At 36.2% G+C, this 24878-nt stretch overlaps 1 protein-coding gene across 3 annotated transcripts in view; it reads left to right on the forward strand.

The window, feature by feature from the left end:
* Nucleotides 1–24878, forward strand: part of ASAP1 (ArfGAP with SH3 domain, ankyrin repeat and PH domain 1) — a 126726-nt gene that overhangs the window by 47045 nt on the left and 54803 nt on the right. For all 3 annotated transcript variants that reach the window (XM_040083102.2, XM_058419400.1, XM_058419397.1), the window contains exons 3-10: nucleotides 8707–8779; nucleotides 16403–16548; nucleotides 20199–20273; nucleotides 20615–20664; nucleotides 21013–21142; nucleotides 21900–21985; nucleotides 22711–22786; nucleotides 23613–23699. In XM_040083102.2, coding sequence (XP_039939036.1) covers nucleotides 8707–8779; nucleotides 16403–16548; nucleotides 20199–20273; nucleotides 20615–20664; nucleotides 21013–21142; nucleotides 21900–21985; nucleotides 22711–22786; nucleotides 23613–23699 — 723 coding nt within the window. The remainder of the gene's footprint in view (nucleotides 1–8706; nucleotides 8780–16402; nucleotides 16549–20198; nucleotides 20274–20614; nucleotides 20665–21012; nucleotides 21143–21899; nucleotides 21986–22710; nucleotides 22787–23612; nucleotides 23700–24878) is intronic.

The raw sequence follows: 24878 nt of genomic DNA on the forward strand, positions 1-24878 counted from the left end.
TCCTTGGTGTCACTTTGGACTTTTGTAGCATTCACAGAAAACTGTACAATATTTGAAGAGCTTTGCTGCCAGTAAGAATAACTAGTTCTGATCAAGTGCATCTTCCCTCCCTGAGTAGAAAATGCCTGTGAATTGCTGGGATAACAGCTTAAATCCAGAGCCTGCTGCAAAACACTTTACGGCTTCAGGAAAAAGAAGGAGAAGAGTTAATAGGGGACAAAAATATTTTGTAGCATTTAACTCTGATGCTGCAACTGAAGAGCTCTCCTGTTAGTGAAATTTGCAGTCTTCTATGCTGGGGGGAGCAGTTTTCCAGAGACTTCTGTACTTTTTTCCAGTTCAGGTTGCTAAGAATCACATTTTTAATAACCCCATGTCTGTTAGAACATATATTGAATGTGGTTGCATTTATGCTGTTTGTATGTCATCTTCTCCTCACTTTGTTTCCTTTAGAAAGGAAATTGCCTCAAATACTCACTGTCTTATCAAGAGCTTATTGTTTTACTAGTTCTCAAAAATAAATAATCTTGTTCTATTTTTTTGGTGTGTGTTAGTGTTTAGATATGTTTCTTATTTATAAGCTTTTCAGGTTAGATTTTTGTTAAATGAAAAGTCACTTTGTAATATCTTGGGTTTTTTAAATGAAAAGAAACTTCAACAAATTATACTGGAGGGGAAAAAAATGTAATTTTGTAGGGTAGTATTTGGTAGCCAATACTTACACCCAAATCAATGTATTTCCCCTGGCATTCGTAAAAAGCATAAGGAGAGGTTTGCAAGGATGCAGGAATTGAATAGGCTTTTATTAGTTTAGGATCATTCCTTTTATGCTTTTAAAACAGTGCTTAATAGATTGCTGATGTGGACAAGAAGAATCAAGTCACAGGAAAAAAGACTGACAATATGCCATGACTTGCTAAAAAGTAGAGTGCAACAGCACTCGCTATTTTCAAACACATGAGCATTTGTAATGTAGGAAGATTCTTGGGTAATGTTCTGTGCAACCAATTGCTAGTGCTATGCAGCCTTGGTGCTGGCAATTGATTAAATTAAAGTGTGTGCAACCTGGGAATCGTGTACAGTGGCATCTTCAGGAGCTGGGAGCCTGGCTATGGGTATGCTGGTTTCTGAGCTGTAGCCATATTTTATCCCAGCAGTCATTCTAATGTGTTTATCCAGCAGCTGGGGTAAGAAATAGGTAAAGTGTGGCAGTGACATTTAAACTGGGAAGGTTTTTTCACTGGTTTTGCCGTTCTAGGTTTCTGTACTGTTTAGCTTTACTACTGCTGAGTTAAGAAGTGGGTTGGTATGTAGTGAATGATAGCTGTTCCAGCAGTTGTAGCTAGTTCAAGGTGCATTGTTGCCAGTATAAAGATAAGAATATTGTCACTAAGCAGTTGTGGATGTCCCATTGTGTCCAGAGAAGCTGTGGATGCCCTGTCCCTGGAAGGTTTCAATGCCAGCTTGGATGGTTTGAGAAGGTTTGATGGTTTGAGAAACCTGCTCTAGTGAAAGGTGTCCCTTCCCACGTCAGGAGCATTGGAATTAGATGATGTTTTCCAACCCAAACCAATCTCTGATTCTCTGATGTTTATAACCAAGATTATTTTCTACCCAGTGAAGCTAGTTTAGAGCCTGTGGGGGAAACTGGATGGTTTCAAGTGTTGTCACTGGTTGTGGGCTTTTTAGCATCTCAGCACAACAGAAATTAGAAAATAAATCTGATAAGTGTCATCAACATTCCTGGAAACAAATCTCTTAGCTTATTTTTCAGATATATCTAATGGTGCCTTGTGCACAAAATAAGTTAAACTCAGAAGTATTGATGAAACTCAACTGAGAACTTAAACTGCCCAAAATAATTGTTAAGCTTTCCCAGTTGTGTTGGAGCATGCACAAAATCCAACATCCACACTATGCTCATTAGAAAAAATGTGATGCTAACTTCATTTTATGCGGAAGTGACCATACATGCATAGAGACTAGTGTCTATGTTCTTGCTCTTGCAGAAGAGGCTGCTGGGTAGGAGTCTGATTGCAAAGAAGGATCCAGTTGTCAACCAAATTACCATTAGCAATACTGCACTCTTACAAGCAATATCTTCTGTGCTTCTATTTGAGTAATACTTGGAGAATAATTAAGGGGCTAACATTTTTGCAGCTCTTTTAAGAGCCCACACAAATGAGCTGGCTTTTCTGTTGTGACCTTTGCAGTACTGAAGGTTGGTGATTTTTGTCACGTATGTAGAGTTTGTAGAGGCTGTTGTGTTGCATCAGACCATGTAGCTAAGAGCATATGTGAGGAAAGTTCAACTGATGGGATCTATTTTGACGTTAACTGAAAAAAATACTTTCAGGAAAAATGTATTCATGCAGTTTGATCACTGAGTGCTTTTTTTTATTAAGTTATGCTTAAAACACTTGAAGCTCGAAATTTTCAGAAAAGACAAGGTTTGAAAATAATGTTATTTTAATTGGTCTTCTTGTGGGAGCAGCTGGTCAGTGGTGGTGTATGAAATAATGTTGGCATCAGTTATTACAGTGATAAGTGCTTGTTGATGTGTTGTTTTGGTCCATTTCCTCTCATTGGGATAATACTTTGGGGTTTTCTTAAGTAATTCAGGACAAGTTCAAGCTGGACCTTTCTATATCCACCTTTTTCACAGACAGGTTGTCTCTAGAAAATTCTTAGCACTTTAACACACGTATTTTGTCATGTAGATATGCTGAGACCAACTATTGGAAACAATTTTCATTCTGGTGACTGGCAGGACCAGTAAAAATTGAGTGGAGAGGGAAGAACAGGAAGGGTAGTTTGAGTCACTTCTCTGTGTTCAGAATTAAATGGGTTTGGAAGTCTGCTCATTTCTGAATGAATGAGCTACAGGAGACCAACACTTGAAGCTAATCTTCTCTTTTGGTTTTATTTCACTGTGGCAATTATAGGGGTTTGTGTTGTTGCAATTTCAGTGGCATGCAATAAGTTACTAGCTGTCTAGTCTGTGTTTTTTGTATACCAAATAAAGTCTGGATTTTATTGTGAGGAAAGCTGATACTGCTGCTGAACAACCATAACTTTGTAAGGTGCTACTGCTCTGCTTCATTCCATGGGTCCTGTAACTGAGACTTGAGCAGAGGGCAGGCATGTTTTATAGTATAGCCAGCAGTAACTGCTGTGCCAGGGTTAGAGAAGGGTGTAAATTGGAAAGTGAAAGATTTACTACTTTTAGTCCCTTGAAGCCAATAAATCATCCATGTGTTCCATAAAATAATTATTCTTGTGTCTGACAGTACAGGCATGTGACTACCAAGCATTCATTACACCTATTTGTGTGTATAACCTCAAATATTTTTCTATTTCACAAGGATTACTTTTTTAATATAAGAAAATAATTTCTTAAAAATACATGGAGGCAGGGATTTTTGTGATGAGTACATAGGTTGTGCATGCTTTAACTGCCTTCAAGGTTTTGTCATGGGTTTTTCTTGTGCAAAATATTGTAATAGTTTAAAACAGTTCTTCTGTTCTTCTGTATTATTTTTGTGGGCGGGTTCTGGTAGTGGTAAGATTTGGAATAATTTAGGGTAAACCTCCTACCTGGTGTGAATTTCTAAAATTCCTCTGATACAAGCATGAGTGGTTTGTTCCAGTTTAAAAATGCATCTCCTTTGGATAATAATCTACTAGGGGATTAATAATATTCAGTTATATATTGACATTGATGTGATTGTCATTGTCTTGACACACTCTTTTCTTTTGTTATTGTAAGGCTGAAACAGGAATTCAGCCTTCAGTGTTGTTTTTTTTACCTCTCTTCAAACTGTAAAGGTTTGTGAGGTACACAGAATGTTTCCATACTCTAGTGGGCTCAATGGGCAATAGCATCCTTTGTGCAAATGTGTGCCTCTGGGCTGATGCTGATTTCTAGAAAAGCTAAATTTAATGTGTGCATGCAAAGCACTTTTGTGATTGGTTTCTGGATAGCAGTTTTGTGTTAATCTAGAAAGAAAGGTTTATGTGTTTCTTAAACCATGCTTTTCATGTGTATTAGTAATAAGCACCTCAAATATTCGTAAGTATGGTTATAGTATGTAGACTTTTGTGTACAAACACATCAGGACAAATACAGAGTCACAGAGTGGTTTGGGTTGGAAGGGACCTTAAAGTTCATCTTGTTCCAACCCCTGCCATTAGTAGGGACACTTGTTAATACACTCCAAGTATTTATGCACACACGCCCATAATTATATACACATCTGTACGGAATAAAAAGACACAAGGCTTTCAAGAAACACTTAGTGGTTTATCTAAATGTGAACCTGCCAGTTTGTACCACCTCAGAGACAAATGGCAAACCAGAATCTACCACTTTCCACATTTGCATGGTAGTATAATTTCTGGTTTAAAATTTAGAGGCTATTAAAACAGAGCATGGTCCCAAAATATAAATACCTTCCACTGTTATCAGACTCTTGAGGGTTGAGAAGAGGCAAAAGCGGTGTCTGTCAGTCTGGACAGCAGTGGAAAATGTGTAGCAGAGAGGACTGGTGTGGGCTAGGGAATGTCAGCATATATTCTGACCTGGCCCTGATCTGTGTGCTGTGGTAGGCTGTAAAAGTGCACATGCAGCTACCCAATGATCTGCATCAGTGAAATGATCTATTGGGAGAACTCACCTTGTCTCCAGCCCCAAATTAATTTGGTTTTATACCCTCAGGTGGACAAGTTTTCCATTCACTGGTGTGAGTAGCTACCAGTAAATGTACATTTTAGGAGGGAGGAGGCACCTTGTTTGAAAGAGAAGTGATAGCTGTAAGTACAAACGTCTGTCAGTGTGTACTGCACTGATGGAAGGTGAGCTAAATCCATAGTGCTCAAAAGGATTCACGGGACCGGTGGCACCACATCAGCTCCTGAGCTGGGTCAGGTGTAGCCAACACGAGAGCTCTGGGGTGAGGGAGCCAAGGCTGCTTTCTTCAGCAGTGCGGATTTGAACCAGGTTGGTGGTTTGAAATGGCAGGCTGGGTTCAAAGCAGCTATATTTTAGCAGAAAGGAGAAATTATATCTGGGATAACTATGTGGGGAATTCCACACCGATTAATTAGAAGAGCTGATGTTGCATGATCAGATTTTCTTCTCGAGCATAAGCTTCAAGATAAGTGAATGCAGCAACCTGAAACCTCAACGAAGCCAGAGAATCTGCTGAGAATGAGGAGCAAGGAGCTTTCCTTGCTTCATTTTATTTAAGCAGATTAAATATGGTGGGTGTTTTTTGTTATTTCTCCTTTTTTCCCTTCAGTTCCTTTTTTTTTTTGGTGAAAACTGATTTTGCATTACTTTGAGGTTGTTCCCAGAATGACCATTTTCAAGAATAAAGCTTTTTTCAGCTAATAAGGTAGTGAATCTGTGGTGTAGGTACCTTTAAATGATTTGTCTTTCCAAAATGCATGAGAGGGAAAGAAAATGTTCTTCTGTGGAACTTAAAAGGGCCTCCTGCAAGATGGTATCATGGAAATTAAGAAAGAAGCATTTGCCAGGACTGGGTGGTGGTAAGGAAGAGTTTAATAGGTAGGAAGGAGTTCCAGTGAATACCTAGAGATTATCACAGAAACCCCTGGCTCTCTAAGACATTGCAATTTTCAATTATATAAATGTATGCCACTTTTAATGAAGATCAGATTTTGTGTCTTCTACGATAGGCAGTTAAAATATTTTCTGTTCTAAATACTCAAAATGAAAATGAATGGATAATGCGAAAACTTGTTTGCACCTAACTAGGGAAAGCAAGGCTGTTCCTGTCTAACATGCTGAGAAGGTAATATTACTCTGGAATAATAATTGAACTGAGTATTGAGTGTAATTTGATTTCTTCACAGCAGAGTGCAGCTAAAAATGATCAGCAAAAGACATCTAAGAGGAATGTCATATATTTGGAAACAAAATATCTCCCGTTATATAAAGTAAACAAAACAAAAACAACCAACCAAAAAATCTCAACACCCAAAAGCACCTAAGCAACCCTTAGATAGCAGGTTTTGTCTATGATTCTATAATTCTACATACCTAGTATGTGTGTTTTATTTATAGTTTTGGACTATGAAGAAGTAGTTCACATAAAAATTGTATTTGCAAATATAAAAATACAAAATTGGCCTGCGATGTCATTCTGACTTAGATCACTGGGTCCTTCAGGCTGTGGATGTCATCTTTGTATATTGCTTTGCTTAGTGATTCCTCTTTTAAAATAATGAATGTTCCCGTTCCTTCTTCTCTCACATTAGTGATTGCATCTAATTCAATAGCAAATTCAATTTAGAAAATTTTTCTAGTCTGCTTGTCATAGTCTTTTAGATTGATAAATTCAGGAAAAAGTTTCCTGAAGTTTTTGTATTTGTTTCTTTCTCCTGAGTGTCCAATTTGCTTCAATACTAGACCTTAGCACAAAGTTTTATCTCTCCAACTAATCAATGTTAACCATTGTCTTTCTTTCAAAATATTGGTTTCAAATTCTTATCCTGTGTTCAAAGTCTCAGTAGACAAGTGAGTCATTATTTTTTTCTGGTCATTGAAGATGGAGAGAACTTCAGCAGAAATGTATGATAGCAACTGCCTGACATAGCAGGCAGGCAGAAGCAAAAGCTTTTGACAGCATTCGCAGAGGAATCAAAGGGAAGCACTTGCTGTGCACTGCCTTGGAAAGGAACACGGAGTTCCCAATATTTTATTAATTTAAAAATGGTAACTTTTCCTGGCAAGATATAAGTCAAGTCAAACCCACTATTTTAGTGGGGAGCAAAAGAAGTAATGATGTTTGCAGTTCTTAATGTTTTAATCCATTGTTCTTTTGTAAATGGAAAAAAAAAAATACAAAAAACAGAGATAAATAGCCTCAGAAGGCATTTTTACAGCTTTTGTGGTTCCAAACATTCTAGTTTTAGCTGCCACAGGAGTGGTTGTATGATTTGAGAAAATGGTTGTTTCCAGTTAAGGAACAAGAAGCATTCTATTTTATTTTGTTCCAGATTATCATGCGTTGTTCAGCTCTAACATTTTGCATGGTTAAAATTGGGCTACTCAAAACAGAACCATTATATATTAATTGGTTTCTCTCTGTATGGATTCCCACTGTAAGTGTTCGCAAACAGGAGCCCTCAGTATTTGGAACCTACTGATGAGCAGTACCCTCACCTTTAACCATCTCTAGTGCTTAATGCTGCAGTTGACCTCGAGCTCCTGATGTGCTTTTCTGGAGCTTCTTCGTGCCTAGTGAAGAATTCTTCAATTATAGAATCATAGAATGGCTTGAGTTGGAAGGGAAACTAAATGCCATCTAGTTCCTACCGCTTTGCCATGGGCAGGGACACCTTCCAGTAGACCAGGATGCTCAAAGCCTCATTCAGCCCGGCCTTGAACACTTGGGGTATCCACAACTTCTCTGGGTAGCCTGTGCCAGTGCCTCACCACCCTCACAGTAAAGAATCTCTGCTTAATATCTGATTTGAACCTACTCACAGTTTCAAGCCGCTCCCCCTTCTCCATCACTCTATGCCTTTATAGACATTCCTTCTCCAGCTGTCTTGCAGACCCTATTTTTCAGGTATCGGAACCTGCTATGAGGTTTTCTAAGGCTTCCACCATCAAAACCATCTCAGTTTTGACAGTGAAATCTCTGCTTACGGGGTGTTTTCCCTCAGCGAGGAAGTAGGAGTGGCTGGCTTTGTGCCTTGTTCTGCCGGCCTTCGGAGCCGCAGCGTTGAAGCTTTAGGGTAACAGGGCTGGGCAAGGATCAGCGCAGCGTGAGTGCTGTGCTCATTGCCCGCTCCCGTGCTCGGTTGTCCTGCTGTCCTGACAGTGGTTCGTAGTACAAGTTCTCCAATCTCCAGTGATTTGAAAGTGAATATAATATAGCAAACGCTGCCGGCTTCGTTAGAAGTTGGAATTATTGATCTAACATTACCTAGGTGGTGGGAAATTGCCTGTGGTCTAAATGGGAAAAAAATATGTTTAAACATTTCTGTGTATGATTAGAAATGTAATCCTCAATTCGTCATTACTTAATAACATTTTATACTGGATTTTGGAACCATTGCAGAAAATTTGAACTTCTTAAAGATTTAATATTGAAAAGGCATATTTGCATATTATTATTACTCCTCCTTCAGTCACATGTTGCAAAAAATCAGATATTATTCCTTTATTTTGATTTTCTAGTTTTCATCTGCTGTACTTTTAGAGTTATGTTGTGGAACTTGGTGCGTGTGTGTGATAATCTGAGACTATAGTTAAACACTATTACTGGGGGGAAATCACAGATGTTACCAAGCAATTTAGTTGTAGTGGACGTGTAGGGCTAGTGTAGAAGCATCTGCTATTTCTTGTTGTTTTGTTTTGTTTTGTTTTGTTTTCCTAAAATATAATGCAATTTGAATAAATGCTTTGTCCTTTGCAAAACTGTAATAGTTTTTTTTCTTCTAGCTCTATCTACTGTTCTCCTCTGTTGTCAGAGCATTTTCAGTTCAGTTCTTTAATTCATTTTGAAGGGGTTGAATGACCCCAGACCTTCCCACAGGCTGAATCAGTTGTACCTGCAGCTTTTTCCAGCCTGTGAAGCTACTTATTTTGTGTGTTTCTTTTTAGTTGTTAGAGTATATTCCAGCAATCAATTAAGTAAATATTTAAAGTTTGTGTACTTCTTGCTATTGTAGGCATTGGATCAAGACAGAACTGCACTACAGAAGGTGAAAAAATCTGTTAAAGCAATATATAGTTCGGGGCAAGGTAAGACATTGTTTTTAGCTTTATTCAAGAACCAAAGCATTTCATTTTGAGTTTGAGATGTCTTGCAAAAAAACACGGTAAAAGTGTTCTTGTTTTGAAACATAAAAATAGCTATCACTTGAGTCTTGTGATAAAGATAATATCGTTGCTAAGGCCTGTAAGTAAGGCAGTACTATTTGATTAATTACTTGCATTGAATAAAAGCAAGATAAGGTGGGGTAATGGTTTTGATTGGATGCTCTGCACTTTAAAAGGAGCAGAGATGCGTAGCTGGTTTTAATATTTTTTTACTTTTTTTTTTTAAACAAGCCTTATTTCAAAGGTACAAGTTAGTAGGAATTCTCATGGCTCAAGAAAGCTTTATGCATAATCCTGTGGCTCCCTCTTCAGAATGCTGCTGTCATAGGCTCTGTTACAGTGAAAAGCTGTGTGCAGGAGACAGTTCATGCAGTGACTGATAACTAGGATTAGTAAAACCAAGACCAAAAACGTGTTATACACGTGAAACCTTATAAAAATAAATGTGAAGTGAATCAAAACTCAAGCTCCTTTTGCCTCCTTGTACAAGGAAAATTGCTGAACCAGCTATTTTCTTGTGCTTCGGTGATGAAAATGGATTTTGTTGATATTTAAGTAAAGCATATCAGAAACAGCTGTAAAAGGAATAGGGGTTTATCAGTTTAAGAAAGTATCATGTGGCTATTTTTATATTTCAAAAAATGCCTCTAATTACATTTTGAGAACACAAGATTTGAATTTTGTTTTACAAATTTAATAGTTTGATAGAAGTTAAGACCATATTTAATATCCTGGAGTAGGAGAAGGTTTTTTAGTTCTCCTGTTCTTCATAATCTCCTCTGAGAACTCCAGCTGAACCAGTGAGAAATAGTTATTCAGGGACAATAGAAATTCTTTTTTCAGTTCACTAATCCAATTCATACTCTACCAAAAGCCATAGCTAGGGTTTGGGGCTTTTTTTTTTTTTTTTTTTTTTTTATTGTAGTGGTTTTGGGTTGCTGGGTTTTTTTCAGTTTGCTTTTTTGGGTTGTGGTTTTTGTTTGGTTTTCTTTTGGGGGGGGTTGTTTTTGTTTGGTTTTGGGTTTTGGAGGGAGTGTGTTTTATTTGGGTTGAGTGGGTTTTTTTGGGTGGGTTTTTTTTGGTTGGTTTGGGTCTTTTTTTAACCTTTTTTCCTTAGTAACATTTTAGTAGTGACAGTGACACAATGCAGGGTTTCATACAGGATTCTTCAGGAAGGCTGAACCTTGTGGTGTGTTGGTTTGTTCCTCTCCAGTGCTGAATTATGTACCACAAGGGTCTCTGGTCTGTTACAAAGAGCTTTAATATCACCCAAATACTTTCTGCTCTTCCTGTTCTTCCCTCACCTGTTTGTCATATTTAACTTTAGAGCTACTGCTGTGGAAATGAAAACATACCAACACAGGAGTATAGAAAACCCTTAGAAATGTCCCTTTCCTATTGTCATTTCTCTAAGTGTTGGATGGGAAAGGACTGTTTATGAAATCCTGTGAGACATACAGACAGACACCTCTTTCTCACCACTTGCTGTTTACTTCTGGCACTATTGATGGTATCTGTAACTAGAAACCCATCATATGGCGAGGTTGCTTGAACTTAATGGAAAATCTGTTTTGACTTCCTTTCCCGTAAGATTTGGATTGAATTGTAACAGCAGTAGATAGCACAATTATTTTTGCTGTAGATTTTTCAATAGCTCTTCTTCATTACTTCCCTGGGATAACTCCCAAATATAATCAAAAAGAGTTTACACAATGGCGAAATAAAAACATAAAATCCATACAGGACCAAAGGTACTGAGATGGATCAGCAGTCCACATGGTCTCCCACAATGTTCAACAGCAGATGCTCGAGGAAATAGAAAAATGGTTCAAAGATGGAGTGTATTTTAAGTATTTTATTTAGCAATTTCTCAGCTTACACTGACATGAAGGCCAGGAATTACCTTGAGTAATTACCTTGAGAAATTATATCGTGATGTTTGATACTTCTTAATGGACTTCTACATCTTAATTTGTCCAAAGAATTTGAATTAATGTAAATCTTTACTGTTCACTGTCTTGCATCAATCTAGTTAAATTCTCCTGTGCAGTTTCCCAGTGCATGCTCATGTTCTTCAGATCTTAAGTCACCAGAGGAGGAGCTCATCCCTGGCTGTGTCTCACACCATTGTCCTCAAAACCACCAAAATTACTCACCTGATACGAAATTGAGGCAGCTTTGTGTGTTCTGGGCATGAAAGTTTGTAAGAGGCTTTGAAGTGCCAAAGCTTGCTAGAATGGAGCCAGAGAAGGTTTTGGTGGATGAAGCCAAACTTTGTTCAGTGGACCATTACCTCTCTTGAAATAGGCTTGAATTGTTTCCATTTTTACTTGCAGTATCTCTCTTCTGAACTCAGCAGCTCTAGGGGGGGTTGAGGGTTTTTTTTGGTTGTTTGTTTTTTACAGAAACCATCACATTTAATCACCCTCACTTTCTCTCTCTTCCTCCAAAATGGCAGCATAGATTTCCTTTTCTAAAATAGGAAAGAGGAGGAGTGAATTTTGGGGAACAGGGACAGGAACTACACAAAATATTATGCCCACTATGGAAATATTTTGATTTCTCTATTACATGCTGTATTACTTCATAATTTCTGAAGTGCAGCTTTGTTTTGCTTGGTACTGAATGTCAAGGTGATAGAACTCCAGTACCTTTCCTTGTAATGCAATAATTTCCCTGAAGTTAGGAGTGTTTTCCCTCATGTGCTGCACTGCCTCTAATGCACACGTCCATGCATTGGCCATTAAATGTGAGATTCCTCTAAGTTGGGAACTGCACTGGTAGGAGCCTCTTGCTGTAGACTGCACAATTAGTGGGTGTGTGTAGAGACTTTTAGTTCGCTGGTGACCTCCCTCTGGTGAGAAAATTAATGCTTTATTATTTCCTTTCCTCCGCTTTTTTTTTTTTGGCCTGTCTTTCCTCCGTGTGAGGCTTATCCCTCTTAGTGTGCTTAGCTCCTTTCAGTGTTTTTATGAGGGAGAGAACTTCTTGGAAAATCAATAATTTAACGTGGACTTCCTTCCCCTGTATTTTTGGTTGATCACCTGGAGGTGGGAGGTTTTTGATGTAAAATTTTCTTTTTATAAAACCTGTGTTTCTTGTTCAGCATTTTGTATTCATCCACATGTCCACCAATTCTATTCTGCTCTGTAGTTCCTACAAATAGCCTGGGGAATATATAGGGAATATTGCTGTTGGTGCATACTTCAATTCTCATTTCTCTCTGGAGCTTACTAAAAATAGCTATTATATTTGCTTTTCATTCTTCCTGTAGTGTTGAGGCTGGTATAAATAAGAGGCTTCTCTTTGCAACTGTATAGTTCACCAATTTTATTCTTTTATATGTGGATCTAAGTGACTTGTTCATGTTATCAGATTTTAAGACCTCTACTGTTAGATTTGGTATAAATCCTCCGAAGCAGTGGAAAAATAAAGTTCTTCCATGAGAACTTCTTCAAGCATGTCAGTGATAAACAGAGATGCAAAAAGAAGTAATTTACTTTTCTGGGCTGGGTTATCTCTCAGTGCTCTTGTACTATGATGATCTAGAGAACCTTGCAGACTCAGTGATATGCTTCTTGCTCTGAAATATGGAAAGAGGCTTTTATTACTTTTCCCTTGAACAATCTCATTCCAGAAGGTGTTATTGTTATCAAGTTCAGACAATTGCATGCTGGTCAAATAATTTTTTTCTATTATTTTTTCATTATACTTTGGCTTTGTGAAGAATGAAATGAGAGGGAGTATGTTTTTTTATTTCAAATAATTTCTGCCATCCTTTTTAACCTTGCCAGCTTTCTTGCTTTTCTAAAGCCTTTCTGAGTCATCTTTCATTCATAAATGCATCTTGGCTCTGACCTTGGTTACTTTTCCTCTGGCTATCCACGGAACAAAGCTGTTTTAGAAGTGAAACTTAAAAATAGTTTAAAGTTGATCAAAATTCTGAAACATGATTTTTATTTTTGTTAACCACATATGCAGAATTAACTCTCATTAATTTAGACATTCTTCAGCTTTCTTTGGCCATAATCAGTGACAAAAGAGAGTAGTGTTTTTCTTCTGTAAACTGTTTAAATTTTTTTGTGCTTGTGTTCTTCAGTGTTTGCAGGGTAATATATCTGAACAAAACTGTTGTAGAGGAAGGAAATTTTAAGGCTTTAATTTCAGTGATGTGTTTTGTATGTACAGCATATCAAGGCTATCCTTTAGCCTCTCTTCACAGTATTTGTACTTCTGTACTCTTAATATGCACAAGTAGACAGGAATCTCACTAGACTCAGAAGCATATGCTAAAATTCTGGTAATTTTTGAGTGGGAAATAAACATAGCATTTAATGAAGGCTGTGGGTTCCAGTGAAAGAGTACAAATTCTGAGAGTCTTATTTAAGTGTTTTGTGTTCAACCTGAGAAAAGTTTCCCATAAAGTCACTTTAGGTATGGACAGCTGCAGGTGACTGCCTGGGAATGCTGTGCAACGTGGGATTCTGCCCTAGGAGTCCTTCAGGCTGTGTCTCTACAGAGCTCAGAGCCTTTGTGCTCCCTGCTTCTGGCAATTCTGCTGTGCAGCAAAGAGCTGCTGCAGCGCTGCCGTGGCCGCCATTCCTTCCTTAGCTGCTGGGATCCGCATCTCCAGAGGCGTCCCTGGTATTTCCTCTTAACGCTCAACATTTCCTCAATGCACCTTTGAGCTCAGACGTAAGGGATGCCACAACGCTATTGCGCACTGGGAGCTGTGAGGCTTTTCTCAAACCAAAGGTAAATTCTGTGCTGAATGTTGCCCAGGGTTGAAGGTGTGCGTTGTGGAGGAAATGCACAGCTTTCAGCTCAGAAAATACCGGTGCTGTGACCGGGCCAGTACGCTGCTTTGTACCACATCTGCCACGCTCCAGCAGCGTCCTCAGCATGGGCTCAGGTGCGGCCGGCTTTGCCAGATCCCGCTGGGAAGGGAATGATGACTGAGGCCCCTCTGAAGGGAGCTGCATTCATCAGTGGGTGCAGAGCCCTTCCTCAGTGTTCCATGATTCTGGCATGCCTCAGGGAGCTGCTGAAGGAGCAGGATGTCTGGCTGGGGAAGCTGTTCTATTTTCATCACAGTGCTGAGCATTGCTTACGATTTTGAAAAGACATGATTCAGTATGGAAGACAAATCTTATTCCTTGTATGCACTGCTGTGATCCTGTCTCACTCTCAGGGTTATTAAAGTCTTGTATGAGGACTTGCATCTAAGAAAGTAAATATTGTGGTGCCTATTACAGCTTTCTGTGTGCAAAGGAAGTTCTGTTAGGACACTGGAAGTAATTTCTGAGTTTGTATGATGCACCTACAGTGAGATTAAAGAATGCTCTTTGCTATGAGTATATCAGGTTTCCCATTCTGTATCTTAGCATAAGCTATCTTGCAGATTTAATTTTTTAGCTATGTGCATTTAAGGTCGAGTAGGGAATTGTCTTACCTCTTCAATAGAAAATATTTAATGTCCTTTTGCAAGATTTACATTGATACTTGTGTAGAAATTGAAAATTTCTTATTCTTACAGAGTACTTGCATTTTGTGTGCCTATGTGTGGCAATCACAGAAGTAAACAGGAGCATTCCTTCACTATCAAAACTTCATTTCTAGATTTAGGTGATTTTGTAGTCCGGGATTCTTGAGAATTTCCTCTATATTGTTCTAGGACAATGACCTGCTTCCTCTTTCTGGCCAGGAATTTCTTTTGCCTTTTCACAGATAAAGGAAACAAGCTTCTTCAGCTCTTTCTCACTCTCTTTATGAAGTAATTTTTTAAAATTCTCCATGAAAGAACACAGTGCTTAAAATCAAAATGCTAGGAAATGCTGTGGTGTAAAAAGTGCTTTCCAAGCAAGGACAGGGATTCTATGATCTAGCAAAGCTCTTTCTGACCTTCCATTATCCTTCCTTTCCCTTCAGCACAGCTGGGCATGCTTGAGCTTTACTCACTCATGACTGCATAAGCTAAAGCTCCTTCACAGATAAAGTTCTCTGTGTATATTTGTGCAGAAGTTTTTACATCAAAACAAAATGCATATTTTATTGTTACATGGTGGTTTCAGTGCTAAGCTATTTGATTAAAACTGTATGCTTTTGGAACAGTTTTCTTAAGAACATATGGCTTGAATTGCAACTCTGTATTAACATATGGTTAAATATTTGGCCCTTTGAAAATTCAGTATTAATGTCTGATTTTTACAATGTGGTGTGATGTGTGAGCTTTGGGGCTTAGTATTGGTAAATAGGGTTGGGGTTTTTTAGCAGGTTTTGACATTTTTTTGTTGGAGCTTTGGTGCACTGTTATTTGAGTATCTGCAATACCTTAGAAGACCTAACTGTTTAACTCTTCATCAGCTGTTTGTTAATGTCCAAATAGATTTGTGCATTATGAGACATTATTCATGAGACTTGTTTGAAACTTGCTTTTCCTTTTCTTTTTTCCTTTTCTTCTGAGTCATAACTTGTAATTCAGATGCTCTCCGGCAATATCACCTTTTGAATTAGAGAGGAAAAAAAAAAAAAAAAACCACAAAACCTTGGAGATTTGGGGGGGAAAAAAAATGTGGTACCTACTGGCAACTATTCTCTCCCTTCTTCCCTTTCAGTGTGAAGAACTTGTGCTGTAGCTCTGTGGTTTTGTGTTTGTGGTTTGCAGAAAAAAGCCCACATAGTAAGGATAGGAGACGAATAAAAGTGAAATATTGATTTAATTAATACCAGTAATATCCTCTAAGAGAGATAAAGGTGATAAAGTCTTTCCCAAGGGGCTGTAGAAGTAAATTTTCTATTTAAAGATACTAAAATGGAAGTAACAAAAATAATGCAAATGCATGCCAGCAAGGAAACTAAATGGAAGCAGGAAAGACATTTCAGATATAACAGTTTCTAATTCATTCTTGAGTCAAGGATTTTTCTTACTTTCACTGGCTTCATATGCATGGTCTTGTTTCTGACCTCTCTGTATGTGCATTTTGCTATTAAATACATTGGAATGAGTCTTTGGCTGCGTACCAATACACATTCCATTATCTGGGATAACTCAGTGTACAAAGCAGGCAAAAGGGAACCTTTGTAAGGCGTTTCTTCTTTTGAACTTACAGTCAGATTCAGACTTGGTCTCCTTACTTTTATATCTGATACTTTTGCCTTTTTTGTTCTGTAAAAATGTCCAATATTTCAAAAGAAAAGTTCTCTATGCGTGAAAGTTCCTGTAGTGGTTAGCTATAAATTCTGATGTTGCTTACAAACAAGCTGATATTGTTTCACTGATGTATTTATTGATCTTATTACTCTGTTAATAGATACAGAGTTTTCTTCATTGCTGTATTGCAAATTCAACTTGATGATTTAAAAAGCATATATATGCCTATTGCTAAATAGTTCTTTTTAATCTTAAAATTATTTTAATTTTCAGGAAATGTGTTGACTTGTGGCTTTTCTCAAAGTACTGTTTGTTAGTTTATTGTTAAGTTGCAATAAGCGTAAAATTATAATTGACTGACTACAAAAAATCTGACATTTGATTTTTCTTTGCAGATCATGTTCAAAATGAAGAAAACTATGCACAAGTACTAGATAAATTCGGAAGTAATTTTTTAAGTCGGGATAATCCAGATCTTGGCACAGCTTTTGTAAAATTTTCCACACTTACTAAAGAATTATCAACACTGTTGAAGAACCTGGTGAGGAGTTTCAAACTTTCTTAGCTTTTAACTTGTTTCAAAATACAGTATAATACAAGAGCTGCATGATCACGATGACTAAGGACAATTCTTAAGATGGTTTCAGTTTTTTTCAGTTTCTGCAGAGAGGATCTCTGAAGGGTGTTATTACACACTCTGTGTTTGATTGTTAATTGGCAGTTAAGAAGGTAAATATAAATGTTGAGACATCCCTTGAATCATCATTCTCAAGTGATTGATGGTGAAATATACCTCATGGACCTTCATTTTAAATCATCCCTTAACTTGAAGTCTTTCTTGTTAAAAATATAATATCATTAGTTACGGCTGGGGGTTTTTTTACCACAAAAGGAGAAACAGACACTTTTTGGAAGAAAAATAACAATTTGAGCATGTTTAAATGGAGTCTGCTCTCCCTGTGATATATAAAGCATCCACTGCTTAAATCCCAGATTTTTGAAGGTGGTTTAAAGGTTTGTCTCATTTAAGGTTTGCCTTAGGCCTTTTATTTCTGAAAGCTGCATAATAAAACTACAGTTATAGCAAATATCTTTGAGCACTGAAAGTAATGAAGCCACATTTCTTGTGAAATCCTTTTTCATGGGCTTTGTAGCTGTTATATTCAGAAAGTCATAGCTTCAGTTTTACATTTTTCTTACAGTCGGGTTTATTTCCAAGCTTTTTTGGTGTGTGAAGTATGAGAGATATTACAGACTTGTCTTCCTGCAGTCCCTAACACCACCATAACTGCTGCAGATCACACCAAAGGTCCCTGTACCAAAGTTCCCTGGATTTGACAGTTGCCCAAGACTGAATCTTGTGCTTTCCTCTACAGAGACTTCTCTCACTCTGGGTTAATTTGACCTTTAATTTAAATTTAGCACACAATTAAAAGTAAATATTTTAAAGTGTGAATTAAAGTGCAGTTTAAGGACAGTTTGGAACTAGAACTCAAGTCCTTTGGAAGCTTTCTGGACTTTATCATTCCTAGCAGGGCATCCACAGAAATTTTTAACCTATTTCAACTAGCAAACAAGATGTCATGGTTTATTTATTCATTTTTAAAAGTGCTGATCAAGAGGAAAAATAACTTTTAATTTAAGAAGCCACACTTACTCAAAACAACATTACGCTATTTCAGCTAGATTATGAAGCATTATCTACCCAAATTCTTGTTGACAGGATTTGAAATAGGGTGTTCACTAATTTATTTCTCTCAGAAGTCTCAAATAGACAACGAACTTATTTTAAAATTGCCTCAGGATTTTAAAGCCATTTATTTTTCTTATTTTTCTCCCTGAGATAGAAAATTCTGCTTTGTTGTTCTTAAGCATCATTCTGTTTAATAAGATTACACTGAAGAAAAAAAAGATGTTTATATCAAAATAGAAGCTGAGGTTCATTGAAAAAGCACTTCAGATGAGGACTCAGTTATGCCACTGATAAAGCCCCAAAGTAGGTGCTGAGCCTTATGTGGATAAAATTAATTGGAAAAATGGCAAGAGTTATTGAGAAGAATGGCAGGATAATAGATCTGGGGGGGTTTTTTCTTTTTTTTTACCTAGAACAGATGGTTGATGCCTTATTTACTAAAGATAACAATAAAATAATGAATGGTCTTCAAAAGATGAATAAGAACTAGAGCTACACAGTAGACAATGAAAAAACTGCTCCACAAATTTGGATCCTTTTTGTTCCATCTTTGAACTTCAATTATGATTCATTGAATTTTTCACATTAATTGTGATATTATGGATATTTCATGAGAAGAAGGGTACAAAAAAACTTACTCTCTTCTTTGTCAGTTATGGAGTGACTACTTTTTGACTACTTTTAGAGTGATATTCACTTACTATGAAGCAACTTTCATTACATACGCAACTTTTGGAAAACATAATTTTAAAATGATTGCTTAACACACAAGGGCAAGAATAAAAGCAAGTCCATTAATCATTTTAACAAGACTAAATAAGTTGCTGTGCAGTTTTTACTATTAGCTCTTGATTTTATCATTAAATATAATGTCTAAAACTTGAAATCTATTTATATAATAGTTAAGTTGTTGAATCATTGTTATTATCTTATGCGAAGGACATGCAATGACCTTCAGTAAGATTTTATAAAGGTAAAAAATTGGATTGGCCATTGCCAACCCTTGTCATGTTTTCAGCAAACTCTGGGTGTCCCATTGGAATCAATTTCTCTGTTTTTTTACTTCTACCTCCTTGGCCATTCATTTCGTTCTTTATGCAGTAATTCATTATAATAGTGCATTTGAAAGGTGTATATGAAAATGAGTGTCTCAATATCTTTACATTGATCTAGGTGAGGTTTTTGCAGAACATTTGTAGCAATTGCAGGTTATTTATTTTGAAAATTTACATGGTTCTTGCCTTTTTCCAAGTGCTTAAAGCCTGTTTTTCTCTACCTTTCTTTCCTGTAAATGTCCTCAGCTAATCTTTGCGGGGAAATTATCTGTTGTTCACAACTCTCACTAAGTTCTCATATGTGTTTCCACATATTATGGGGTTTTCCCTTTATTTTGTTCTATATATGAGACTGTTTTGCTTTATCAGATTGTTTCCAGTTTATTTGGGCTAGTGCTTTATCAGGTCTTCAATGATTTAATAAAAGATTCCAAATCCTTACTGTATTGGAGTAATACACTGCACTGCTATTTAGCTTTGGTTGTGGGGGGGTTTTGTTTTGTTTTGTGGTTTTTTTTGTTGTTGTTGTTGTTGTTTGTTTTGGTTTTTTTTGTTGTTGTGTTTGTTTGTTTGTTTTTGGGGTTTTTTTTTGTTGTTGTTTTTGTTGTTTGGGGGGGGTTGTTTTGTTTTTTTGGGGTTTTTTGTTTTGTTGTTTTGTTTTTGTTTTTTGTGTTTTGTGTTTTTGGTTTTTTGGGGTGTTTTTTTTTTTTTTTTTGTAGCTGACGTACTAGCTGAATACTGTTCAGTTATTTCAATGCAAAAAATAATGGCTTGAGTTGGTTATCCTTAATGGATACATCTGGAAAAATGAAAAAAAGGATACAGTATCCTTAGAATATATGAAGAATTTGAGTGGAACACTAGATCTGAGGAACCTGTTTGAGTGGTTATTTTGATATTCTTGTTGATAATCAAATAGACATGAACTCTGTGGGGTGAAATTTAAACTCATGAGAGGTTAAGAAGATATCAGATATACACAATGGACAAGGAAAGGAACAGTGTTCCCAAAAAGGGGAGAATATTCAAAGATCTGGTGTCCCTGATTCTGTTCCTGGTTGAATAACCGTGCTTAACACGTGCTTTGTGTGCTCCCTGCCTGTGGTACAGCAGGTCCTTCTTACTCAGGAAGCTGCAGCCAAATTTGTACCCAAATGTTTGCTTCAGGAGGATGACTATTGCCTTGAAGTTCTTCCAGAACTTTGCTTATGTGCTATTTGTAAAATCCTGGGTTTATGTCACCTTGTTTTAAGTAAATGTTAATTATAATGTTTCTGTGTTTCTTGCAAGTAAATGTTTATTAATTCTTTCCAGACTTGAATTTACTGTGGGTTAAGAAATGTGAGGCGATTGCAACTTGATTAGTGAAGTTCAAAGACTTGCTGGCAGTAGTTTGACAAGATCGTAATAAATCCTTCTGAATGATAATGTTTTTGTTTTTAGCTCCAGGGTTTAAGCCACAATGTTATTTTCACTTTGGATTCCCTTTTAAAAGGAGACTTAAAAGGTGTTAAAGGGGTAAGTGTTGCAAACTAAATTTTTGTTTCATGTTCATCTGTCTGGTGACTGTTTTCCTTTCACTCAGGAGAGTATTTCTTATGTTGGCATTTATTAATATTCCATATTTAGTACAAAGAACAAAAATGGCATGACTGCAATGAAATCTTGAAAATTTCATTGTAATTTGCTGTATTCATGTGCACAGGAAAGCAATGCTTTACAAGATTCAAACCCAGTGTTTCTTTCCAAGTTCTGTCTGAAAAGTTATGAAGAAAGCAGTGTTTTTCTTGCTATTTATTACTTGATAACTACAAAGAAAAAGTTTTAAAATGTTCTAAGACATTTTTCTATTTCCTAAGGACCTCAAAAAGCCTTTTGACAAAGCCTGGAAAGATTATGAAACCAAATTGTAAGTATTTTTCTCCTACTTGGCTTTGTTTTTGGTGGTGTTGGGATTTTTAAAAATTAATTATTAGTAGTACTATTATTAGTATTGTTATTTCTAGCATTAAGATATTAAGATATAATTATTGTTTTCCCCAAGTAACACACAATCTAGAGAACAGAGTGAAGGGAGGGCAGTTTCATGGCTCGCTCAATAGCTTCTGTAGACTTAAAATATACAGAATTTGGTAGAGGAGGTAATCTGCAGAATGTCTTCTTTGATACTTCTTAATTATTACTTCTTCCCTAAATAATGCTAGATCACATTTTAATGGTAGGAATTCTCTAAAATGTTTTCTAATTAAAATTTCAGTACAAAGATTGAAAAGGAAAAAAGAGAACATGCAAAACAGCACGGGATGATAAGAACTGAGATAACGGGAGCTGAGATAGCAGAGGAAATGGAGAAGGAGAGGCGGCTATTTCAGCTACAGATGTGTGAAGTAAAAAACAAATTTCAGTTTCTAATTGCATAACTTATTAACAGACTTTGTGGGTCTTACTTGAAGGTGGTGAAATCTTCTTTGTCGTTTGATGGGGCAGAGGGAGGAAATTATTTTAATGTGACATAATGCAGCAATATAAAGAATTATTTTAGCAACTCTTGTAAAAAATTTTACTTCTTTTTTGTTTTATTCCTTTTCCTTGTTTTTAGATTATTGTGGGAAGGTTTGTGGGCTGAAAATACACTGTGGAAATATTTCATTTATCAAGTTTATGGTTTAGCAGTATTTTGATATCTTTCTTCCAATATGCTTTCTGAAGCCTTCTAAAATTTCTAATAAAGTGATAAATATTAGTGATACGTTAGTTCCATAAGACTGATATTTTTTAATATTAATAGTTCTTTTTATTACATTTTAGTGGGGATTACTTTAAATTGTACCGTGTTTGTACTTTCAGAATATTTCAGTAATGACTACAGTAGCATTAAAAAAGGGAAATCTTTGGACAATTGTAAAGGATGAAACTTTTTTCTTGAATTTGCTTTATGTTTTGGGTTGTTTAAATTTTATGGAGTGGCCAGATAAACTGTTACCTGTTTTAAAGTTTGTTTAGCAGTGGTGGACTGGTCTTTCATGGGTCAGCACCCAAGTTAAACACAGAGTTTAATTAATTGAGCAAATGATGTTTTATTGTTTGAAAACTGTTGAAGGTTACAATACATGGTTGTCAACATGTTTTCCATTGTCTATACAGTATCTTATTAAGGTTAATGAAATCAAGACAAAAAAGGGTGTGGACCTTCTGCAGAACCTCATTAAGTATTACCATGCACAATGCAAGTAAGTGCTGCAATGCTTTAAGCTTTCGTTACATTTTTCTTTTTTTGCACAAGATTTTGATTCCCTTTGAATGTATCAGGGCTTTTTTCATAATTGTGATAAGCCAGGTGTCTGAATCTTCCTCTTCTGAGGCTGTAGACTTCCAGTAGAGAATGTGAGAGAGAGTTTATGGGGCAGGGCAGTGATAAAGAGGCCAAAGAAAAACCTCGCACGTTGCATGCAAAAAATAATTTTATTTCTTGAGGCATAGACCTAGAATGCATTTCTACAAATATCTTGTTTATTTGATTAGTTTCTATTCTTGATATAAATTTGAAAACCACTGTGAAAGCCAGTAATTTCTTTGGATTTCCTTGGGGTGAAACTGGTGAGATACAACCTTGTCATCATTAGAACGACAAAGGCAAACAAGCAGGAACTTAAGTTAAATAGAGAAAAAAAAATTGGAATTTACTGTAGGAGAAACAAGTTGGCTACATTCTAATTTGATATTTGTTAAAGTCACAATTGTCTATCTCAACTGTTGAAAGATACTGTACTTTAAACTACTACAAAGGGATTTTTTGTTGGGGTTTTTACTTTTACTTTAATTATTTTATTCAGTTTTGAACATAGAAAAAGCTGGATATGTTTTCTTGGCTTTGCTATTTTTCTCCACAAGACAATATACTTTGTGTTATGGACTTGATATATTACTGATAAATCAAAGGTATTTTTCATTCCAGTTTCTTCCAGGATGGCTTGAAAACAGCTGATAAACTTAAACAGTATATTGAAAAGTTGGCTGCTGACTTGTATAATGTAAGTTTACTTTAGCTTTATATCTGAAAATGAAAATATTTTCTTATATATATGTACATTTTAAACATAACTACAAGGATCTATATTTCATTTGCATCTTATAAATGAGAAATGTGTTACTTGAAGCTGAACATAGATGAAGAAAATATATCTTGGCAATTAAATTTCATATGCAGTTTTTAGAGCTATTAGGAAAAGTAGCTTTAATTCTACTACTAATTCAATCATACATTAAGATAAAATTACTTTTAACTGTGAATATTGGAATCAGATTATATTATTAATATTAATTTTGTACCATTTTCACTTTTTAAAACCAAACTACTTAATGATAGCACCGACGTTTGAAAATGAATTAATTTGTGATGTTCATTGAAAAGTAATAACATGGAATCAAAGATCACTTGTCACCCAGGTGCTTTTGTGTTCTATAATCAGAATTACAGTAATCCCATTTGCTATTGTCATTCATTGCTAAATTAAACTGCATATTCATTCCTTAAGTAATCTGTCAAATTTATTTGAGTTATTTTAATATTTCAGAGGATAATTTAGTTGCATCAGATATAGTAAGCCATTACAATGTAACAAAACAGACAGTGCATATCAAGTTGTATGTTCATTTTAATTTGCTTTTCAAGAAATAAATGCATAGAAGGTGAAGATATAAGAATGGACTGGTCCATGAAAATAAACTCAACTATTACAAAAACACAAAATAATTGAACTAGTTGTTCAGGACATCTAAAATGGTATATTGAAATGTGTAAAACAGTAAAATTAAAAGTGCATCCAGCAAGCATCTAATGGCAATCTCTTTCTATAGATAAAGCAGACACAAGATGAAGAAAAGAAACAACTTACAGCTCTTCGAGATTTGATAAAATCTTCTCTGCAGCTTGATCAGAAGGAGGTAAATAATTTAGACGTGCTATTCTTTTATTCAGATATTGGTTTAATTAATGTTAAATTTGTGTAGTTATTGGCTCAAAAGAGTTGGACTTTGAGCATTATGGCAAAACTATTCACAGTGTTCAACTACATATCAACAAACAATGTTTTTACATTCGTTTTCTGTTTCCATTTTGTGTACAAAAAGAAATTGTTCTCTTTTTTATGTACTTTCTTAATGTACTGTAAGAAGAGTTGTAATGGGTCAGATAAATGCTTCATCTACCCCAGCATCCTGTCCTTGACAAAAAGGAATGATTGTTCAGGGAAAAAAATGAAGAGAAGGGATACACAGTCCCATCTTGTGTTCTGCTATCCTCCAGCCACTTTGTGTTCAAGATTTTCATGATCCCAAAGCAGAATGAGAACCAGAGACTTGCCTTTAGCTGTGGTTTGCACATTGCAGAGTTCATCTGCTAACTCACACAGATTTTGTGCTGTTGTTCTTCTTTCCAAATTCCTTTAGCTGATAGTATATACTAAGGAAGAAATTATTTTTGCTATTCAGACAGCAGGGGCTGAGACAGGGCAGTTAAAAAGTAAAATTCATCATCAAATGCACTGGTATCTGGTATCCACTGCAAAAGTGGAGGGAAGCACATGTGAAGTCCGTTGCAGATGTACTGGAATAGTTTTTGAACTAGGAGATAACATAATAACACACATCACAGCTTTTACCAGAGATAATACTGTGACTTTTCAAAATCATATGCCTGAGAGAAATACTGTCTATCCCATGGTGACAGTGACTGTTGGGAGGGCCAGTGTAGCTTTCCTTCAGGAAAAGTTTGCTTACCATCTGTTCAGTTTTCTTGTAGGTGTATAAGACATTCATATTTACCAGGTGTCAGTTATTAAATATGAATTATAACTAAACATTAGATAGATGCCATTCTGCTGAATATATAGATCATCCAAATATATGATTTAACAGTATTGCTAATATCATATATATATAAAAACATCATTTACAACCAGGTCACTGAGTCAGCCAAGTTTCTGATGATAGTTAACAGTGAGTGTTGAGGGTAAAATGCGGGGCAATAAACACGGGTACTTCCCTAGAATACCCTCCCATTAATAGCTTAACTGGCTTGGAAGTCTTTGAACTTGTGCAGTTCCTTTTTGAAGAAGCAAGTAA

The sequence above is a fragment of the Hirundo rustica genome, chromosome 1 (genome assembly GCF_015227805.2).
Source record: "Hirundo rustica isolate bHirRus1 chromosome 1, bHirRus1.pri.v3, whole genome shotgun sequence".
Taxonomy (NCBI): Eukaryota; Metazoa; Chordata; class Aves; order Passeriformes; family Hirundinidae; genus Hirundo; species Hirundo rustica.